The sequence below is a fragment of the Pelodiscus sinensis genome, chromosome 15 (assembly GCF_049634645.1).
Source record: "Pelodiscus sinensis isolate JC-2024 chromosome 15, ASM4963464v1, whole genome shotgun sequence".
Lineage (NCBI taxonomy): Eukaryota > Metazoa > Chordata > Testudines > Trionychidae > Pelodiscus > Pelodiscus sinensis.
The window spans coordinates 34,516,670-34,537,969 of record NC_134725.1 but is presented as its reverse complement, the minus strand read 5'-3'; the positions used below and the strand labels follow the sequence as shown (position 1 = coordinate 34,537,969).

The following is a 21,300-nucleotide window of genomic DNA, read 5'->3' as shown; positions in this document are numbered from 1 at the left end:
CTGTTTGTCTGAGAGTAGGAACACAGCAAGGGAGAATTCCAAATGCTACATACAAAATTGTGAAGGAGAGGAAAATCATAGTTTGCATCCCTTTCCCCTCCTCTTTTTGTGTGTATCTGTGTGTGATGTATAAACAAGGCTTGCAAAAGAATAAAGAAAGACTAGAGGGGCATGGGGGGGAAGGTGAATCAGGTTTGTTGTCCTCTTATTGTCAAATCTGGTATCCTTTGTTCTAAGAGTTCTATGTAGGGTGACCATATTTCCCTGTGCTGAATATGGGACATCTGGTAAAATTACTCGTATTCAAGCGAGTTAAGTGGCAATCAATCAGAACTATGCACTACAAATGTTCAAATTAACATCAAGTTGACTGAACCCCTGTTAAAAAGGAATGCAGTGTTGCTGGAGTCTTTTTATTTGCCTTCTTATCTCTAAGGTTTGCCTAAAGACACACTCATTCCCGTACACCTCTCTCACCTGGGAATGGGGGTGACTGACCGACCTGACCCAACCCTCCCTACCGGGTGCCCTCTACCTGCCAGGCCTCACTGGGTCCCCAGGATGTACCTGGTGCAACACTGTCTCACAGCAACATGTGATGGGCACACAGGGTCACAGGCCCCCAGATTTCAGTTGGGGCGGCGAGCAGCAGCCTCTGGGCGCAGCGCAGGAGGGAATCGGTGGGATCTGCTGGGGGGGCATAGTGGTGGGGAGGACGTGGTTTTCCAGAGGTCGTCTCTTCCTCTCCCCCACTCCTCTGTGGATAGAAGCAGCCCGTCCCTTGTCACCCAAAGATGTAGGAAGGCAGCTCACACCTCCAGGCTGCTGCTGGCCTCCAACCCAACCCAGCTGCCCCCTGTCCCCTGGCTACAGCACAGGCAGGAAGGGGTTGAGGCCTGAGGGTGCATTGAGCACCAGAGCCCAGGGACCCCGGCTGCAGGGGCTTCAGCCAACCAGGCCAGAGAGGTGGCTCAGCAGGGGAGGGTGCCTAGGGACAGAGCAGCCCCGTGCTCCCTGGGGCAGGACCTAGGGTGGGGGCAGCTTATGAAGGGGGGGCGAAGTGCCCTTGTCTGGGGGCCTACAGGCTGGAAATTGCTTCCTCCTCACAACTCCAGAGCTCAGCTGAGGGGCAGAGACGTTTTCCCACGAACTGTAGCTTTGCCTGACCACCAGTCTTGCACATCCATCGTCAGCCACTGGACAACCTCTCTCCTTCCACCACTGTGCCAGTGAGCAAGGATCTGGCCATCAGTAGGACCCACCACTACTGATGGGAGTCAAAAAGTAGAAAATACGGGACAATTTGCTCATATTTTTAAAAGTAGGGACACCTGTTTTAAATATGGGGCTGTTCCTTTAATAACATTGTTCATCAGACTGTTGGCTCAATAAAATTGTAATTAAGTTTGGCAAAAGTACCCCAAATTGCAGCTCCTAATGGTTCCCCCGGTTCTTGCTGGAGATTCAAGATGCACTGTGAGTGCTTCAAAACTTTTTGCTTTTTTAGTTAGCAAATGGATCCTTGCTTCCACCTCTTTAAAACCCTTATTTTTTGTTAAACTCCCAACTAATTCAAATATACAATGATCACTTCCCTTCCTAAGTTCATCAGATTTCCAATTTAAAGATGTGATGTCCTGCCCTACTAAACTTTCTAAGTGTCTTGTGCTCTTCCCTGAAGACCCAATGGATGAGGCCTGGCTTTCTAACCTAGCAAACATTCACATACATAAATAAAATGATCCCCTTAAAAAAAAAAGCCAAAACTTCTCAGGAGTTCTTTACAGATCATAAAAATGCTTTAAAAAAGTTCTACTAGGTTTCCTTAAGGAAAGTGATATAAGAAAGTGCCCTTCCAATTTCGAATGCAGCTTCCTTTCACAGACAGACAGCCCTTGCAAAGTACAAGCAGTAAAAATCAGACCAAAGTGACCACGACAGAGGAATTACTGTGAAACTGGCAGCAGAGCAATGTGATCAGAGACTGGAGAAAGGATTGTAACTGGGTTGACTATGAGAAGGTAATTTGTTTTCAGCCACAGTGAAGCTGGTAATGAAATTTAAAAAAAGGCAGAGGCCAATGACTAGCTGAAATAAAACAAACTCCAGCGAAAAGCTCTCTGAGCAACAGCCACAGATGCTAAAATGTGTGGCTTTTGCCAGCCAGGTGAACACATAGTCATTTGGCCATGTATAGCATCTGCCATTCAAGGGTCTTAGATGCTGTACAAAGCTGGAGCAGTGTCATCATCCTCCATTAAAAGGCAGGAAAATGGAGGCATGAAGCACTTAAATGACTTGTCCCAGGTCACATGACGAGGTTAGGAGCAAGAACAGAACCCTCCTAACTCCTGTTTCTTCTGATGACACTGCATCTCAACTGAAACTTGGGCCACGTCTATATTACTCACAGACTGAGGCAAGTTTGATTTAGCAGGTCTAGCAAAGACCCACTAAATCGAATGCTGAGAGTTCCCCCATTGGCACCAATACTTCTATTCCTCTTGAGGAGTAAAGAAAGTCGATGGGAAAGTTTCTCCAATCAACCTTCCACTGTGGGGATGGCGCCAAAGTTTGAATCACGGTATGTCGAAGCCAGCTATGCAATTAACCTAGCTGGAGTTGCATATCTTGACTTGAACATCCAAGCAAGTACAAACTTGGCCTTGAAGCTGTTCCATGTTAAAGCATCTAGTCTCTTCCCAGGAAACACACCCCAACCAGACGTGGTGAGGGAGAAAAAAGAATGCCCACTGCTAAGTGATATGGTGGTATCCTGGCCTGAAGTTGGCATGGAATGAAGTTGGCATGGCAAAGGGGAGTAAATACATACCCACGAGAGTTAATGGGAACACACTGCACAATGTAGCCACATATCTTGCTGCCGCGATCCAATACAGCACTTGTGTAAAAATCCCTCAAGCTGTAAAACTGGGGTAGGCAGAACGGCCTAGTGGGCAAAGCACAGGACTGGGACAAAGAGTTTTGTGTTCATTTCCTGACTCACCTGCAGATTTGCTGCATGACTGTAAACAAGCCACAAAATCAGCCTGTGTTTCAGGTTTCTGCCTGTGGAGTGGGGTCGCCTTTTGCATTAGGGATGTGAATGGCTAACTGGTGAGCCTCACCCTTAATGGGGGAGGCTTACAGGTTCTGGAACAGCTTCCTGTGATCTGGGGGCTGCTCCATACCTGCGGGCCCACTGCAGGCCAGAGCAGCCCCATGGTGGGTTTGTCCTATCCCCTGTAGCCCTTACCCATTCCCCTTTAACCTGTTAACTAGTTACATGGGATTTTACATCCCTAATTTTCATCACTCACAGGGGGAGGGGGCAGGGGAGCTGGAGTGTTACAATCCAGGAGTGACAGAGAGGCCCAGATCAGATGGAGAGGAGAGCCACACGGTAACTTGGCAGAGACAGCCACTTTCCCAAGAGGGGAAGGTGTCACCTCAGCTTTGCATAATGTCCACAGTGGGAATCTTGTCCTGCAAACCCACAGACCAGAGCTGTTTCAGAGTTGGGGCCCATTTGATGCCACGTTCCTTGCAATAGCTGAGGAACTCAAGGGACAAGCAGTCGGCATAGTGACAGGGGCTGTGCAAAGAAAGGGGAGAAGGCAGCACTCTCGGGTCCCAGCCGAAATGGGGACATGAGTGATTGAGGGGCACAGGAATGAGGGCTTTATAATGGCTGGAGAGAGCAGAATGTAATTGTCCTAGGCACTGCTGGAAAGGAAGAATATAGACAATAACAGGAGAGCACGGAAAGGGAGATGCACTCAAAAGGGACCTCTGAAGACACCAGCTTCTCTGGAAGGAGGGCAGATGTGATCTGCTGTAGGCCCAAAGGATGCAGAAGGCACTGCAGCAGTGTCTGGCCCCAGGGCTGACAGAGGGCTGCAGACAGGAGGTGACAAAAGCACAGGCAGGTTTCCTAGCCCAGAAAATATTTCTGGAAAATAGACAGGGGAAGGGACGGGTGAGTGTGCAGCAAAGGCAGGAGTAGTAAGGAACAAGGGATCCTGCAGGGAAGGCTACAGCCTCAGCCACCTGGAGAGGCAGGAAAATGAAGGCTGGGTTGGAAAGGGAGGAAAAGGTCCCAGCTGAGCTGGGCTGCAAGGGAGAAAGCCCTTAACAAAGCCCAGCTGCTTCCATGGCTTTAGAAGTGGCTCACAAGAGCCGAGAAAGGGGGATGGATTCTGCAGGAGGGAGAGGTGTGCATGGTTATCTAGCAGAGATGGGCTGGGCTGCAGTTAATCCCCAGACAGGATGACGTCTAAAGAGGGGCAGAAGAGTTACCCTGCTGGCTGTGGAGAGGGAGAGGGTAGGGGAGAGTGTCTGGTCAGAATGAGGAGAGTTCAGGCCAAGCTCAGGAGGGAGAGCTGGGCAGGTTTCCAGGGTGAGGCAGTCAGGGGCAATGTTTTCCTGTGGCCAGCCTGCAGTGCTGGAAAAGGCCAGGGACCCTGGGGGAAGGCGCAGCAGAAACCAAACGTTGTTGCAGGAAGTCCTGTGTCCCAATCCCAGCTCTGACATGGGCTTCAGACCTGTCTCTACCTGCCAGTCCGTGGATCCTCACACCTGCCTAGGGAGTGCAGGGAACCTTAGTAGGCCGTGCACCAAACTCCACGTGGCCTGCCACTGGCCACGTCACCGGAACACGGTATCTGACCCAAAGCCCATCCAACTCAGTGGGGAGTCTTCCTATCACCTGCACTGACCTTTGGCTCAGTCCATAGGTAGGCCTCAGACAGGGATCAAAGACAATTTTGACCAAGAGCTGCCAACAGGCCGTATCTGCTCTGTGGCTAATGGCCACAAGTTTCCTCAGTCATCACCCAGTCATCAGCCGAGCCCCTCGTCGCTCAGGCCTAACAGTGAAATGAAACGAAATGTTGGGATGAAAGCTAAATCTGGAACATGCTTGCTGTCTGAAAGCCACGTTTTTTCCCCAGCATTCTGCTGCCCTGCTAGCCAGCAGCTCAGAAGGGCAAGGGTTAAATATTTTCCAAAGACCACTCAGGTTTTGCCACCCAGTCCATTAAAATGCGTGTAAACATTGAGATTCTGAAAACACACTAAGGAGCCACTGCATTTAACTGTCATTAAATATGTTGGATATTACCCTGGGACATAGGAGTTATCCTTCTTTCCAGCACTACTCAAGTTGGACTCTATTTCTCTGAAGTCAGAAAGCTTACAACATTTTCACGAGGCCAAAAAGCAATTCACGTCAAAAAGATCAATAACATAAAAATAAAGCAGGAGAATTCTAGTTAAAGGGAATGTCATATAAATATGTGGTTCACGTTTGTGAATCTAAGATTAAAAAAAAATAATCAATATAGTTCTTTAGATGATGTTATTTCTAATGAGAAATATACCAAGACCGCTGCAAATAACTGCTTTAACAGAGGGGGAAAAAAGCATTAATAATTTACTGTATAAAGCATATGATACTGAATGAAAGAAAATTGCTGCTGGTTCTTAATTTTGTGGTAATACTTCCTGACAAGCTCAATGATGCTTTGGCAAAGTTCCTGATATTAAAGTCAAAGGATGTTAATCTCATTAGATTTTTTTCCAAGGAATTCTCCCTCTCATCACACTAACCCCTTGCTAACTTTGCTCGCATAATGGGAATCATGGTTATCTTCAAACACCATAAAATCCAAGCTGTATCTTATTTATTAGTGTGCCAAAACCAAGCAGCTGGTGAAGGAGTAATTGTAAGGAGAAGTTCTGTATGAGAAATCAGAATAACCAAACCTCTTCTCTAAGATATTCGGGGCAGTGAGTGGTCAGATCCAACAGCTCAGGGATGCCTCCATACAGGCAACCTCCCATTATGCAAAGGTCTGAGGGGACATCACAAGTCATCACAAGATCTTGGACATTTCGCTAAGTATTTATGGTGTAGATGGTCCCCAATTACTGAAGTATCTGTAGAATTACTTGCCAGAGGATGTGGTGAAAGCCAAGACTATAACAAGGTTTAAAAAGGAGCTAGGTAAGTTCATGTAGGATAGGTCCAACAATGGCTAGTAGCCATCATGGGCAAGGATGGTGTCTCTAAGCTTCAGTTTGCCAGACGCTGTGAACTGGCAACAAGGGATGGATTACTTGATGATTCCTGTTCTGTTCATTCCCTCTGGGGCACCCAGGACTGGCCACTGTCAGTTGACAGGATATTGGGCTAGAATGGACCTTTCATCTGACCCAGTGTGGCTGTTCTCTCAACCTGTGATGTATTTATCCTTGCAGCATCCCCATGAGGAAGGCCACTGCCTAATCTACAGATACTTCCCTATTGTACAGATAGAGCAATACAGCATCTCTATTGCACAGAGATACTCATAGGTATCATAGAATGTCTCTGGCAAAGCCAGAAATTTAAGCTGGGTCTCCCACATTCCAGACCAGCACCCTAACCACTGGTCCACCCTTGATCTCCAAACTGCAAAGTTCAGCCAGGCAGGGGGGCTGACAGACTCACCAGGCCCCTGGACAAAGTGGGGGCGGGGCCAGCTCTGCACTCCCAGAAGGGATGGGGCCTTGGGCAGAAGGAGTGGGGCTGTGGCTGCGCTCTGGGGCAATTTAAAGGGTCCACAGTTCTGGCTGTCACTATAGTAGCACCAGCTGGGAGTTCTGGGTTCATTTGTATCTCCAGGCCCTGGGCCAACTGCCTTGCTTGCCCTCCTTGTCATCAGGCCTGCAGTCAGGCAGGGCTTGGGTGCTCAAGATCAATCCCAAAAATCAGTTAATGAATAGAGCATCCCACTTGGTCACTCCTGCTGTAAGCCTTTTGCGTGCAAGGCCCAGTCCACCTCCCGGATTCTGGGAGAAAGCATGTGCAGGGGTCAGACCTCAAAATTTCAGCCATGCACACTACTCTATGGACCTAGCCCTGGGCAGATTGTGTCTTTTTTTTAAAGCACCTGTTCGTATTAGATGGGAAAACACTGCGAAGGATCAGCAGTTGGTGTGATGTGATAGACTGGGAAGTACCTTGCTAAAGGGACACCTGCTAACTTTTAAACAAGGCCTGGGACCAGCACAACAACAGCAGGCCCAGGGAATACATTTGGAAGCTGTTCTAGCTCTGGTTCAAAGGGGTGGTGATGGATTTTTATAGCCCATAGGATTTGGCTCCAAAGAAAACTTTGAGTAAAACAATTACCCACTTTTATCAGCTGGTGCCTCTGTGGGTTCTACCAGAAAGTCAGGAGGGGAGCTCACTAAGGACAGGTTTACACTGGGGGAGAAAGTTGACCTAAGATACAGCACGCCAGCTACAAACATATCATAGCTGGAGTCAACATACTTTAAGTTGAATTTCTGTGGCATCCCCAGTGTGGGAGGTTGACAAGAGAAACTCTCCCATTGACCTCCCTTACTCCTAGTGACCCCATGACCGGGTTGACAGAGGTGCCAGCAGCGGTTGATTTAATTGGTCTTTACTAGACCCACTAAGTCAAACCCCGGGAAATGGATTTCCAGAGCATCAATCTTGGGGTAAGTGCAGATCTGAGCTAAGCTAAGACATTGATATCTTCCAACACACAGTTCATAGCTAAAGAGAATGTTTCAGGTGACTTGCATTCCCATTTTACTGTTTGCCAGGCAAGTCACTAGTGCCTCATTAGGCAAGTCGTTCAGAGGGGAAACGGGAAGGGATCCCTGGTGGTGCCACTGGGCACCATTCAGAAAACATCCCTCTTGCATTGTGGGAGAGCCGATATTTCATCTAATGGCTTGGGAAAACTCCTGAAGCCAGATTCTCAGCGAGCAAAACTCTGCATAGTGCCACAGGCCTCACTGGGACAACCTTCATGCTCAAAGACACGCAGATGCTGAAGGCCTTTGCTGGGCTGGAACCAGAATGCTCAGTGCCTTGAAGAATTCCACCACCACATGGCACAGCACCCAGAGTAAAGGGGGAATTATTGAGTTGCTCACAAGACTCGGCTGTGAGACTCTGGGCTTCTTGCAACAGCCAGACAATCTGGGCTGTCCATTTTGAGTCTAAATCGATACATTTGGGGGGGGGGGGTAACATTACTCCTGTGAGTAATCTCATTGACTGTTTGCAAAATGCCCAACAAATTCAAGCCACTCTATAAATATTGTAAGATAAAATTAATATGAAAAATCACGACCTGCAAGCATTATTCCACGACTTAAATGCTGTAAGCTTTGCCGGAGAACTGCCCAGACAGGAATGCCAAGTGGCAAGTAATTCATTTACTGAGAACATTCATGCTTTGTCCTGACACTCATAAATTATGACGACACATTTTCAAAGGTCAGGCAATGCAGACTGCAGCACATAACAAAAGGCACCAATGGGCCCCAATCCTGTAATTAGATACATAAAGGCCTGGCCCTGCAGAGCAGGGGCTTACCTGATTTCATAGTTGGGGCTGTACAGTCCAGAGAATTATTATTTGAAGGCAATTTTGGATTATACCTTTTGTATATTTACAGCTGTCATCTGACCCCCTGCACCAAGATGTCTGAACAACTCATAATCTTTACTCTATTTATCCTCATAGCATCAAGTGATATAGTATGTGATTGGGGAATTGAGCTGCAGAAGGACTAAGTAACTTGGATAAGGCCACACAGACAGGCAGTAGCAGAACTGGGAATTAAACCTGGCTTTCTTAAATCCCAAACTGGCTCCCTAACCACTAGACAACTCTATTCGTATAGGCAATTAAAGAATATATAGCAAAGTAGAGGGAGGAAATATTTCAGGATTATTTTGTCCTTTTCACCAATATACAGTTTTTTGCTTTATTTTTTATGGTTGGGTTTAATTTTATTTTTAGTGCATTTACTGACAGCTGGCAACTGTAAACCATCTTGTATTGATGTCTAATCTGCAATGAAAGGCTTCAGAGTGAAATGAACAAGGCTGTGAGGAGCACATTGATTTTAGATGGCCAGCGGGAAAGGGTCATTGAAGAAGCTTTATTCCTTTCCAACTTCCTAAAAGCCTTTAAGGGCTGGGGTGAGGATGGGGGAAGCAGGCTGTGACTGGTGAAAAAGAAGAGTGGTGGGAGTGGAGGAAGAGAAGGGTGTACAGATGGTGCTGCAGCTAAACCTGCTTTTAAAAGCTTGCTTATGTGGGCTTTTTACTCAATACAAGGATGTAGGAGAATCACTCACTGGAACAAATTTTCTGTCTTGTAATGACTTGCCCCGTTTATTCCCTGTTCTCTTGGCACTCTCCCCATCTCTGCAGAGCTAGATATGCTGCAGGATAGTGTGGAGTGTAAGTTACATTGTGGAACCTGTTGTGTTTCCTCTGCCAGCAATGGCAAAAGCACCATGGGAAGACCAGCACAAGGGCACTCAAGAGTTCAAGCCTCCTATCACACTGGAACGAATTGGGAGCAACTCCAGCAAAACCAAGGCTGATGGGAGAGACCTGTTCTCCCAGAACAGGAGGAGAAAAGGTTGGAAATGGGCCCATGCTATATAATTGGGACCTGGATATTGAACCCTGAAAAGTCTAGGGAGGATCCATACTGGGAAGTCTAAATCCTGAGCCAGATTAGGCTGTTGAGGTCAGAATTAGTGGCTACGCCGTAGGCCTCATTTTAGTCCAAGCTTTCAGTCCTAATGTTTTTAGCAACACCAGGCTCAGAAGGGTGGGATGTGATGAGCTGTGGCACTGTGTGTAGAAGATGAGATGTATAAGCAGAAATCCCAGCAAAGAAGAACCCTGACTCTGTTGAATGTATGGGAGGCTGAAGACTGAGTAGGTAACCTGGGAGGTTGGCCCCCTCCCTGTAGACATGCTGCCATCAAGCCTTACCTGCATTCCTCCCTAAGGAAAGCGTGCCCAGCCACTCACTGCTTCAAGGGGTCATCTAAGATGCTATGATGAAAGGGAGGGAAATTACACTTTACTGGACATCCCAGCCTTTCAGTTAACTATATTACCTGTAAGGGTTAAACCAAGAGATTCTGGGTCTTCAGGAAGTGTTGGCAGGGACCCAGCAGAGCCAATGAAAAGAGAGTGTGAAATTTTGAAAAAGCAGGATCTGCCAGAGGAGAGATGAGTTAAGCCAGGAACAAAGCATGGAATTTCCAGCAATATCCATGACTAGAAAGGACTAAGCTTTGGAACAGCAGATATGCAAGTGAACAGGGAATGTTAGATGCGATCTGTTTATTTTCTTTATTTTTTGGTTTGTGGACTCCTCTGTGCTGAGCCCATGTGCCTTCTCCTTATACTGTAACTTTTAAACTGAATCCCAGGGTAGAATTTCTCTGAGCTTTAATCTTTTTTTTCAGTTGCTCTGTAACATCTAGCAGCCATGTATGCTTTACCAAGTATGTCTTTCTTATTTTGTTAATAGATCACCCTTTAAAGACTATAATCGGATTCCTGTGTTCCAGAAGGCAAGAGGTTCTGTGGGTATGTGCTTGAGACTAAAAGGTCAGCTATTGTTTTCAAGATCTCTCCTGAGGAAGGGTTAAAGAGTTTGGGGTAGACAACAGGAAGCAATTATCACGTGTGTCTTCCTGGGTTCGCATTTGGGTGGTGGCAGTGTATTACCAAGGTCAGGGAATCTATGACCTTGAGGAGTTTTTAAGCAGAAGACTTTACTGGCAGTGTACTTTAAAGTCTCTTTTGGGTCCCCCACCTTCTGTACTCATAGGCTACATTTATACTGCAGGGTTCTTGTGAAAGAACTTTTTGTAGAAGATGTCTGATTTTTTTTTTTATCCTACTTATCAATTGGCCTCAGCACTGTCTTGTGGCACAGAGTTCCACAGGCCAATTCTGTAATATGTAAAATAGTATTTTCTTCTGTCGACTTTAAATGTGATTCCTAGAGTGGTGCCTTATCTTAGTATATAAGGGTATGTCTACACAGCAGGGCAAAAATCTAATTAAGATCACAACTTCAGCTATGTCAATTCTAAAGCTGAAGTAGAAATAGCTTAATTCAGCTTTTAGTGCTGTTTACACAGCAGGAAGTCGAAGGAAGAACACTCTTCCTTTGACTTCCCTTACTCTTCGTGTAATGAGGACTACAAAAGTTGGAGTAAGAAGTCCTTCGTCTCAACATAATTTTGAAATAACAGTTTGCTCTGTAGACGCGCTCTTTGTTATTTCAAAATAACATCAGTTATTCCAAAATAACAGTACTGTGTAGAGGTGCCCTAGGAGAACCAGACGCACCTTCTCACAATCATTTGTGAGTCTGTATCTCTCGGAGTCCTTTTCTCTACCTCTTCTCTGAACTAGACTCTATCTTCTATTTGTCTCTTCATATACAGAAGCCCTTCTAGGCCTTCACCCATTTTATGAACTGTCCATGGATCCCACTTGTGCTACATCTTTAAGGAGCTCCTGGATTTGCTAACTTCAAAAATCCAGCATATCACCAGAAAAGCTTGGGTCTGTAAAAGGTCCTTTATATATAAGCAAATTACTTTTCAGTAAGTGACTTGAATCCCGCTAGCACTAATACAGAACACTTGATGTGCTTTAAAGACAACATTATGGGTCAGGAAATAAAAAGACAAAGCAAGAAAATTCTGAGTTGAGGTCTTACACCTAAAATTTTAGATGGTCTTTAATTATATCCACTAATAATGCTGACAACTTTGAATCAGGCTCTAATCTATAATTAAAGCTGCTCAGAGAGCTGTTACAACAATTCTGAAGAGAAAAGATGACATGCGGGGGGCAATGAGCAACCTGTCAGTCTGGACTTGTTTTGGGGGAGGTGCATTACTTGGGGTAGAGATAAGCCTGTAAGAATAGAACATGGGCTGCCAAAGAAATTAGAGACATCTCGGGATTATCCCCAATTGGTGCTAAGCACCTTCAGCTCCCACTCAAGCCACCGGGAGTTTTGAGTGCTCAGCAACTCTCAAGATAAGGCCCCTGGCTTGAGTGTCCGACCAGATGGCAGCAAAAAGCAAATGAATGCACTGGGCAAGGTCAAGAGAGTGCAGTGCATAAAACTCTCCAAGCCAAGTTTCCCAGAAGCCACAGGAAATGCTACCAGTGAAGACTGGGTCCAGTGGATAATATTAAACTAGTTTCTAAAAGCCAACAGACATTTACATTTCTCACCAAATGTTTCCATCCTGGAGACAGAGTGAAGCACCCTTGGTGACAGAACACTGGGGAGGCAGATTATGCCTTTATCAGGCAGCATGGCTTGGAGTGCTGGGTGCGGGATGCAGCAATGAAAAGGCAAAGCTGGCATGCCACTCAGCACTGCTTGGCTAGTATGCTGGTAGCTGGACCATAGTCATGCCTGCCTCTACATGCCTGCACCATCTCCCCCATCCAAGATACCTGTGCAGACCAGTTGTAACTTGCCCCTTAGTATTCAACGCCTACCACCTTTACCTGTCCTCATCCTGCTGTCCTTACTAGGGTAACCCTCCCTCCCCCCACTGACTAACACATGTGCAGACATGGGCATTAGATCTATAAGGTGCACACACATGCTCTGTCTCTTGCTTGTGTGCAGTTTGTCATTCCATACAGGATTTACATCTCTGACATCTGTTCATTACTTGCCATGTTTCCATCCATTTAATTCAAAGTCTGGGCCCTTTCCTCCCTTAATGAAATTAAACAGCATGCACATACATTCCCCAGTTACTGCTATGCTTGGGACTCTGAAACAGCACCCAAAGATGTACATAAAACATGTCTGCTATTAAATAGACCCATCTGATATCCTAAGGCACATTCCAAACTTTACACTTGGTTCTTTAAAGGAACATTTCTTGCAGGAAAAAAAATGAAGTTTTTCCCCATCTGTTCTCATTTCTGCATGAGCCAGCTCTGCTGGACACAGATTCATGGCACTGGGAGTTTGCCACAAAAAGTTCACTGAGGCTAGTGTACACTGCCACTTTACTGTGCTGTTACTTTCTGGCTCAGCGGTGTGAAACCTTTCCCACCCAAGTGCAGCAAGTTACAGCGCTGTAAACTGCCAGTGTAAATGGCCTCACAGTGCTCTGTGCTACTTCTCTCATGGAGGAGGTTTACACAGAATGCTGGGAAAGCTCTCTCCCAGTGCTCCTGCCGTAGTCACACTTTCACTTTAAAGCGCTGCTGTGGCTTTAGAAGTATAGACAAAGTCTGAGACTCAAAAGTGGCTCTGTTGCAAACATTCTTCTCTTACCTGCATTTTGGCATTATACTCCAGTGGTCAGATCTGGCACATGAGAAAGATGCACAATTCCCTTGCTGTTGAACATTTAGCCCTGGTCTACACTAAGTTTTTATTTCGAAATAACACCCTGAAAGTTGAATTTATAAGTGGCGTGTCCACATTACCAAGCCCCGTTATTTTGGCATAATGGGCCTCTTATTTCAAAATCTGAACTCCTGCTTTTCTCGGGGAATATCACTAATTTTGAAATAGTTATTATGAAATAGCAATAGTGTGGATGCCCTGGTACCGCTATTACTCTGGTCCCTAGAGTAATTCAAAGTAATACTCTCCAGTTCTTCCTGGGGCTCTAAGTTGAGGTAGCACATCCACATTAACAAAACCTGCCTTGGACTAATTTCGAGGTTTCCCTGTAGTGGGGTCACGCTATTTCAATTTTGTAAAATCAGGAGTTATTAAGTTGAATTTAGTTATTTTGAAATAATTTCCTAGTGTAGACATGCCCATAGAGAGTACTCTACTGGCTTTCCTCACCAAAGGCAAGGGAAGTTTTAACTTACCGCTGGATACATTCCATCTTTTCAACTCCCCATAAGGAAGCAAGTAGTCAGGCATTCCTAGCATCATTTCACTGGTGTGGTGGCATCTGCGTGAGAGGAATTTTCTTCCCCCAAGGGTCCAACAGCTAATTTCAGCTCCCAGTTACTCCCCTGACTTCAACTGGGTTGTCTGGGATTCACAAAGGAGAATTTGGAATTTGACATTCCAGGCATAGATGCTCCATTTCCACAGCCTTTTAGAAATGTTCATTTCATATCAACCAAAGGAGACTTGCTTCAACAAAACATATTTATATTGGCCCCAAAATGCAGTAGCCACTTTACAGATACAGAATAAGAAGGACACCTGGCTCTAGTGGGCTCTCTCTGTAAACAACATACACCCAGGACCAAGAAATAGGGTGTAACATTTTTTTAAAGCCTTTGATCCTCAACCCTTAAATTTACTTCCCGTGTTTAACAAGATGTATTATAAAGCTTTTATTATTGCTAAATTGTCTTTTTATCTGCAATAAAATATCTGCTCAATCAGACATGCCAAGTGGAAGATGAAGCATTCCTTTCCACAGCAGAGCTGCTCCAGTATACAGATGGATTGGAAAGTTTCACCTCTGATTTAGCATAACAAAACTTTTAATTTAGATGTTTTCATCTATCTATTGGAGAAAAAAAATAAGTTTAAAATAATGACTGTAATAAATGAAGGTAATTAATTGTAGTTTGTTCCTTTACTGTCTAGTCAGCTTAATTTTACCTTTTCATCTAATAATGAGAAAATAATTTTTGTGCTCTGAGGGTTAATGATATGTAACTGCAAGAGCTGCTAATTGCATGTTGCAAACTATTCATCAAAATCCCCATCTGCGCTACTTGATTATGTTTGCTAAATTATTGCTTTGAATTATCTTTCATAAAGCAACTTTTGTAATTAGCAGGGCTTTTGGTTTGCTCTTTTCTCTCTGTGCAAGGAGATTCAAACTTTGTCCATTTCAAGCTGTTGCCATTAAGCTACTGTCACGGGCAGCTTTTTTGTTATTCTCTGCCAAGGAAATAAACCAGCCTTTATCTAATCAGGATGGAAAACAAAAGCTGTTTTTATTCTCAGTGGGTACAATTTATTCCCTTCTCCTTCCCACAACTTCCCCCTCCTATTAAGAATCTGCATATAGAAGATATCGGCACTTAAATCTACACAATCTGTGATGGTGACTTCAGAAACACAGGTTGTTACTTCAAAAAATTCTTTTTCTTCCCGTTTAAAAGAAAAAATACAAGGGGGAACCTTGACATTATCACAAGGTTTATTGGCTACTCCCCATGACTAATATGATGTAGTGCTGTATTCTCCCTTGTAAATATTCATGTTTAATGAAATATAAGCCACAGGAAAAAAATCCAGCATCACCAGGTATTCTACCTGTGAGTGGTTTGGCAGCCCTTGAAGCTTGGAAGGGGAGGATTTCATGCAAAGAGCCCAAAGTTCTCTGGATTTCTGGACTTCCCCTGCTAATACCCAAACAAAGGGGCAGATTGCCAGTTGTTATAAATCAATATCGTTCTGAAGAAGTCGATGGCGCTATCCTGATTTTCATTGAAGAAAGATGCTGCTCACCACTTAACACAATGGCTCTTAGCCATTTGTTCCTTATAGGGACTGAGGATGGGCCAAACAATGTAGCCTTTACTCAGTCAACATTCCCACTGACCTGAGGAAGGGTTTTGACTGATGACACTTGCAAAGATCAGAGCCAACCAAATGGAGACAGAGCAGGAAGTTAGCAAATGTCACCTGCACAGCCACTTTGACTCTGAGCCTGCTTTGCATAGGGTGAGTGAGGGCAGAATACAGCCCCGCAAAGAGTCAGAAAACAACTCCTCTCCCAATAACTTGCCCAATCTTGCACCCAGTGGATTCAGTGATACTTTTATTACTTCAGTGGGAGCAGGATTGGGGCCAACACATCTAAAGCCTTACAGACCTCTTCCTATCCGTCTTCCAAAGTCAGCTCCTCAAACCCCCCGGGCAAAAACCTTCCTGGGAAAAGCTGAATCAGTGAAGAGGATTCTAAAGAAAATGTGGAGTCAGGCGGGCAGACTCTGATCTGAGTTACACTGCTGTGAATTCAGAGTCACACCTCCCAAAGCATATAGGGACAGGCTGGGCCTTCCAAAGCATATAGCTCATCCCCTCCTAGCGGCGCTAATGAAAGCTATTGGGAAAAAAGCAGTATTTAAAACCCTGAAAATGTATTCCTATTGTTATCACTCTCTTTTGTGTATTTATGCATAGTGCATTGGAATGAATCAATACTGGATTGCCCTATAAATAAATGAGCATATCAGTAAACTGAGTAATAAAATGAAGTGATGAGAAATATGGAAATCAGCCGCATTTGTGTAAATCCAGTTATTGTTTACTTTAATATTTTTTATGCCGTTCTGGTGTTCCAAAGAGACAGATTTAAAGTAATGTAGTGCTCAGCAGATGACAGATTCTAATGTGTTGCTGGTGGTGAGCGCTGAGTGCCTACATCTCTCTAGGGGTTTCAATCTAAGCACATTAGAAGAACACAGAAAGCAGCCCCCCAGAAGAGCAATCATTTAAAAAAACGTTCTGAAGTGTGGTATTTCTCCCACACTGCCCTCCCCTGTGGAAGGATTTAAATCTCTCCACGTCAGACTGGTACCTAAGCTGGGAAAGTACATTTGCACATATAAAATGCCTAAGACCTCTTGTAAGATGACTAGGTGGGGGAATACAGTACCAACTAGGAGCAATCAGTACCGGGAGAGGGATGGACGAAAGGATGAAACTGGCTTCACTGGGCTCAAAGGAAGCATGTGAGAGCTGGAAAAGAGGAGCAGGCTGCGCAAGTGTTGTGCAGTTTGATCTTGGTGTCTGTCTGCTTTTTTTTATCCCTGGTCTCCATCTCTGTCTAATCTGTCCAGCTGCAAACACCATCATGACAGAGTACCTTTTGCGAGTGATGGCTTCTTACCTCTGCTTGGAAGCTCTTTAAGACAGGAGCCACCATCTCTCTGATTTCCTGAAAGAGAGACCAGAGAGTTCACCAGAATCAGATAGCGTATGATTCTGCAGTGGTATTTGTACATAGCTACAGATCTACACACTCTGAACTATGGACATGAGCCATTGTCTGTCTCTTTTCTGAAGCTTTAGAGCTGGTGCCCTGACTGGACTTAATCTTCTCAATAAATACTCTTAGCCTACCACAGTCTAAAAGCTGACAAAGGGTGAAAAGGGTTTCAATCCACAGCATGTCTACACTAAATGAGTCTTTGCAAGAGGCCAGCAGAATGACACTAATCTTATTCCCTCCCCAACTTTTTCTTCACTGGGGGTAAGCAAACCCTCCCCTCCTGTCCTCTGCCTACCAAGACACATTCGTCCTTTGCAGCATCTGTTGCCAATGAGCCTTTCAAAGCACAGTGCCCCAGTGCAGCTACAAATGGGTCTCCTACATGGCAAAAGGAACATTCTTAGGGCCACGTTCAGCAGGAGCTGCAACTGTGATCCCAGCGTCGAAGGCAACATTGGTGTCATGCAGTATCTGAGGGGAGTGTGCGTAATTCAGGAAGACACTGAACTAGTCAGTATTCTTCAGGCGTTGAATGTGCTCTCTACACTAACTGCTCTTCTGCATACTTGTGTTTACAAGGAGACATCACTGCCTCAAAGACTCTAGATTCTTGCTTCCACCCAAGCATGGCCAAGCTATGGAAGGGGGAGATATCAACAGAGGAGACTTCTTCCCTGAGGCTACAGTGATGGCCAGATAACAGTGCTGCAGAGGATACTGCCTGCACAAAGCTACCCAGTCACATCCTTGCTAACCTTGTCATAACCCAAGGTATGTGGCTTGACCTTGTCTGTGTCATGGGGAATACAACTCATGGGAGCCCAGCATATGGTAAGCATGCACCTCCTCTTCTCACAAAGCTAGTGCAGTCACCTTACCCAATGGCCGAGCCAGTTCCTATGGACCTGAATTTCAGAGGGGCTGAGCAAGACAATTAGTGGGAGCAATGCTTCTGAAATTCCAGTCACAAATCATACCAGCAGGTACTTTACTGAAAGGCTCACATGGTGAGCCAAGGACCAAACGGGACACGGGGATTGAGAGATGTCTCCACTCTAATCCCAGGCTGAGCGTGCAGCTTGTGTGGACAACCTGAGGTAACATGACTCTGGCTCGCTTGGGCACCAGAGCAGCGAAGACATGCCCTTACAGGCTTCATGATGGGCTGAACAATTTTGCCTGGAACCCTGGGGAATGAGAAGTCTGGCAAGCCCGCAGGGCTGCTGATGGGGAGTGGGCAAAGGGGCTGGAGGGGGCAGCTCTAGTCTGGAAATTTAAAAGGCCTCAGGGCTCCTGGCCACCACCACAGCTACCTCGGCCGCAGCAGCAGCTAGAGCCCTGGGCCCTTTAAATCACCACAAGAGCCCCTAGTGGCATGCACCCTGCAGCTCTGGCAGCACTGAAGAGCTGACTGGAAGAGGCTAACTCCCAGGCCCACCCCTTCCAGGGGACCTGGAGCTGGCTCCCCACAGGGCCCAGTGAAGTGTCTCCTGAGCCTGATAAAGAGACACCCTTATGCTCCAGCACCTTCCATCAGCTGTACACTCACTTTATCCATTCCCCTCACAGTGGAAGCAGTGTTGGCTAGTTCTCAAGTGCAGCCAACAGGGGGAGACAATTCAGGGGATTGGTGGAAATGGGCACCCATCCGTCATCTCTGGGGGCCAGGGTTCAAACCCTGTCATGTGCCCCAAATGGAAATGCACTTGGTGACTTCCATTGAGGCCTCACAATGAAGCCCTGCAGGAGACAAAGACCCTGTGGAAAGGAGGCCTACACTGGATAACAGGGGCATTGAGCCAAGACCAAGCAAGGGAGGAGCTGGGAAGTGTGGGGCCTATAAGGCTGATTCATCTTGGAGCCAGGATTCAATCCATAAAGGCAGACTTCTCTTCGAGATGCCCATTTCTATCTAAGCTCAGAGAAGATCTTGAACATTCACTCCAGTGGTCTCTTCTGGGAGAAAATCCACTGCTACAGAACCCAGTGGGGACCCTGGATATTGGCCCATTCTGCTCCCACACCCATGTAAATCCAGAATTGCTCCACTGGCCTTACTGGAGTTACTCCCATTCACATGGATGTGAAGGCAAAATCTGGATTGCTCTGGGAATAAGGGTATACATCTATGATAGGCATTTTGCTCAGGGAGATATGATTAACTCTATCCATACCAGCTATCAGCTAGTGCATGCACACTCAGAATTGAGTTAGTTCGACATTTCTAAGCAGTGGAAGTTTGCAGAATGCATTCTTGCATCAGACATGTCTTGTGGGTAGAGTCGTTTGACCCAGATCTAGCTTTCACTGAATTCAACAGGAAGCTTTCACTTGTCTTCACCGGGATTTGGATCAGGCCCAAGGACACACTCTTTCATTGTACCCAATTCACCTACTGATTTTAAACAAATAGACTCCCAGAGCACATGGCTCACATTACAGACCGCCAGGGCCTTTGCTGAAAAGGCAAACTGACAGGAGCAGAGAACACCAATCTCTCATTGGAATTAACAGGAAGGAAACATTAAAGCTGCTGCTCCCATCTACGCTGGCCACCTTTTATTTTTGCCATGTGGACCCTTTAAATCGGAATCAGTACTGAAATGGCTGCTGGAGCTGCCAACTTACTTGCTAGATAGACCACAGAGGTTCTGTCCCTTTGTGTTGGATAACAAGCCCCTTGCACTTTTTCACCTCGGTGATGGGCCAAAGTATAACCATTACATCCTGATCACCTTCATTTCCTTTTTCATGTTCAGTTGCATGAAGTACTTTTCAATTCCAGTTCTAACCTGCTCTCTACTGTTAGTGAGAGCTGTTAGCCACCACCCCAGATGTGGTTGCATTTCAGTGGCTGCATTCCTGTGTCAAATTTCTGTACATGCTTTAAGATCTTTAAAAGCTATGCTGTAGTGAGAGAAAGTGCTGGTTATCACTGAAATGCGTGCAAAATCCATTTAAGACAAATCACAGACATATCATCAGCAGAAAGACCAAGGGGAAAGCAGGGTTTCTAGACAAGAAGATGAGATTCATAGAGGGAGATCTCAGGCTTGATATCAGGAAAATTTACCATGGGAAAGTGGCATTAGCAGGAAGACAGTCCATTCCTTGGGCAGCTAGACTGGGATTGTCAAACTTGTCAGAGGAAATTAGTTAGGTATCCAAAGGCCACAGCAATTCATTGGGGCTGGAGGACCCAATTCCCTTCAGCCCAGCCTTAAATTTTATGGGGCAGAACATCAGAAAACTGATAGAAGGAAAATGAGAATGTTTCAGGCAAGACCATAAAGGTCCTTGCCTGTCTCTAAATCTCTATGAGCCCCATCCTGCCTGCCTTGTTCCCACGAAGGAGAGCATCATACCTCCTGCTACTGGAAACAGTGAGGCTACTCGTGGAGTAAGGTGCTATGCTAGCTTCAGGCCCTCTGAGTCTCATGAACAAAGGGGTGGATTTTCAAAAGGGCACTATCCCTTCACAGTGACTTTCAGTGGGTGGTAGGTACCTGCCTGCCTGGGGTAGAGGAGCCTTTGAAAGTCTCCCCTTATAATTTTGTTTTTTAAAGGCAGGCAAGAAAATAGCATCTGAAACCGGAGGCAAAAAAATCCTAACAAACAGTCAAACTGACTAAAATAAAGTGTATTTTAGAAAAAAATAAAATAAAAATGTGCCAATCCCATCTGGGCTGAGAGCTGGATGCCAGGATCTCAGCTTAACACTTGCTTTTTATAAACCCAAAGTTCTGTTTATGGAAATGCTGTCTGGTCCGATTCTGAGAGGTGCTGCAATATGCTGAGTTCCCTCCATATCACTGAGGTGAGAGTAGCACCTTGCAGAAACTGTGCAGCATCTCCCAGGATCAGTACCTTTAAATACAATGGCGCCATGAGCACAGCAAAAATAAGCAATAAAGAAAACCCAAAGGTTAGAGACTATAATTTGTCTTTGTGGCTAATTAGCTTCCCTTCTTGTTAGTCACTTATGTCTACGATTTTCAAAATCTAGTTTGAACAGAGGAAAATATGCTGTCCTACTGAGTTAATTCTATAACAGCAAATATACTGTACCTCAGGTACATTTTTCTTAAATTCCCGGCTGAGTTCAATTAAATGTTTATGAGAATGTTCACTCTCTTCCTGCCGTGCAGCCAGTTCTGAAGCAACAGAATTAAGCTCCTTCTGGAACAAAACAAAACAAAAACAAAAAACAGAAAAAAGATGTTTTTGATGCTTTTTTTAAAAAAAAACTATACACATAATTCTCTCAAGCATTTTATTTTCCTCCCTTACAAAGCCAACATGTGCAATATCGACAAGGAGGTTGCATGAATAATTGAAGAGACTATGTATCCAATGCAAAATAAAATAAACTAAAATAAAAGCAAGATAATCAAGAAACTCTGATAATCAATATTCTCCTCTCCTCCCTCCCTTTGCTCCCAAAAGGAACAGTGACATAAGCTCCACAGTAACTGC

General features: G+C 45.3%; 1 protein-coding gene across 7 annotated transcripts in view; it reads right to left on the bottom strand.

Moving 5' to 3' along the window:
* CUX2 (cut like homeobox 2) overlaps positions 1-21,300 on the bottom strand; it is a 281,755-nt gene that overhangs the window by 83,780 nt on the left and 176,675 nt on the right. For 5 of the 7 annotated variants that reach the window (XM_075898702.1, XM_075898709.1, XM_075898707.1 and 2 more), the window contains exons 2-3: positions 20,893-21,003; positions 16,723-16,770 (exon numbers count right to left, since the gene is read on the bottom strand). In XM_075898702.1, coding sequence (XP_075754817.1) covers positions 16,723-16,770; positions 20,893-21,003 — 159 coding nt within the window. The remainder of the gene's footprint in view (positions 1-16,722; positions 16,771-20,892; positions 21,004-21,300) is intronic. The other 2 variants (XM_075898703.1, XM_075898705.1) reach the window with 2 other exon arrangements.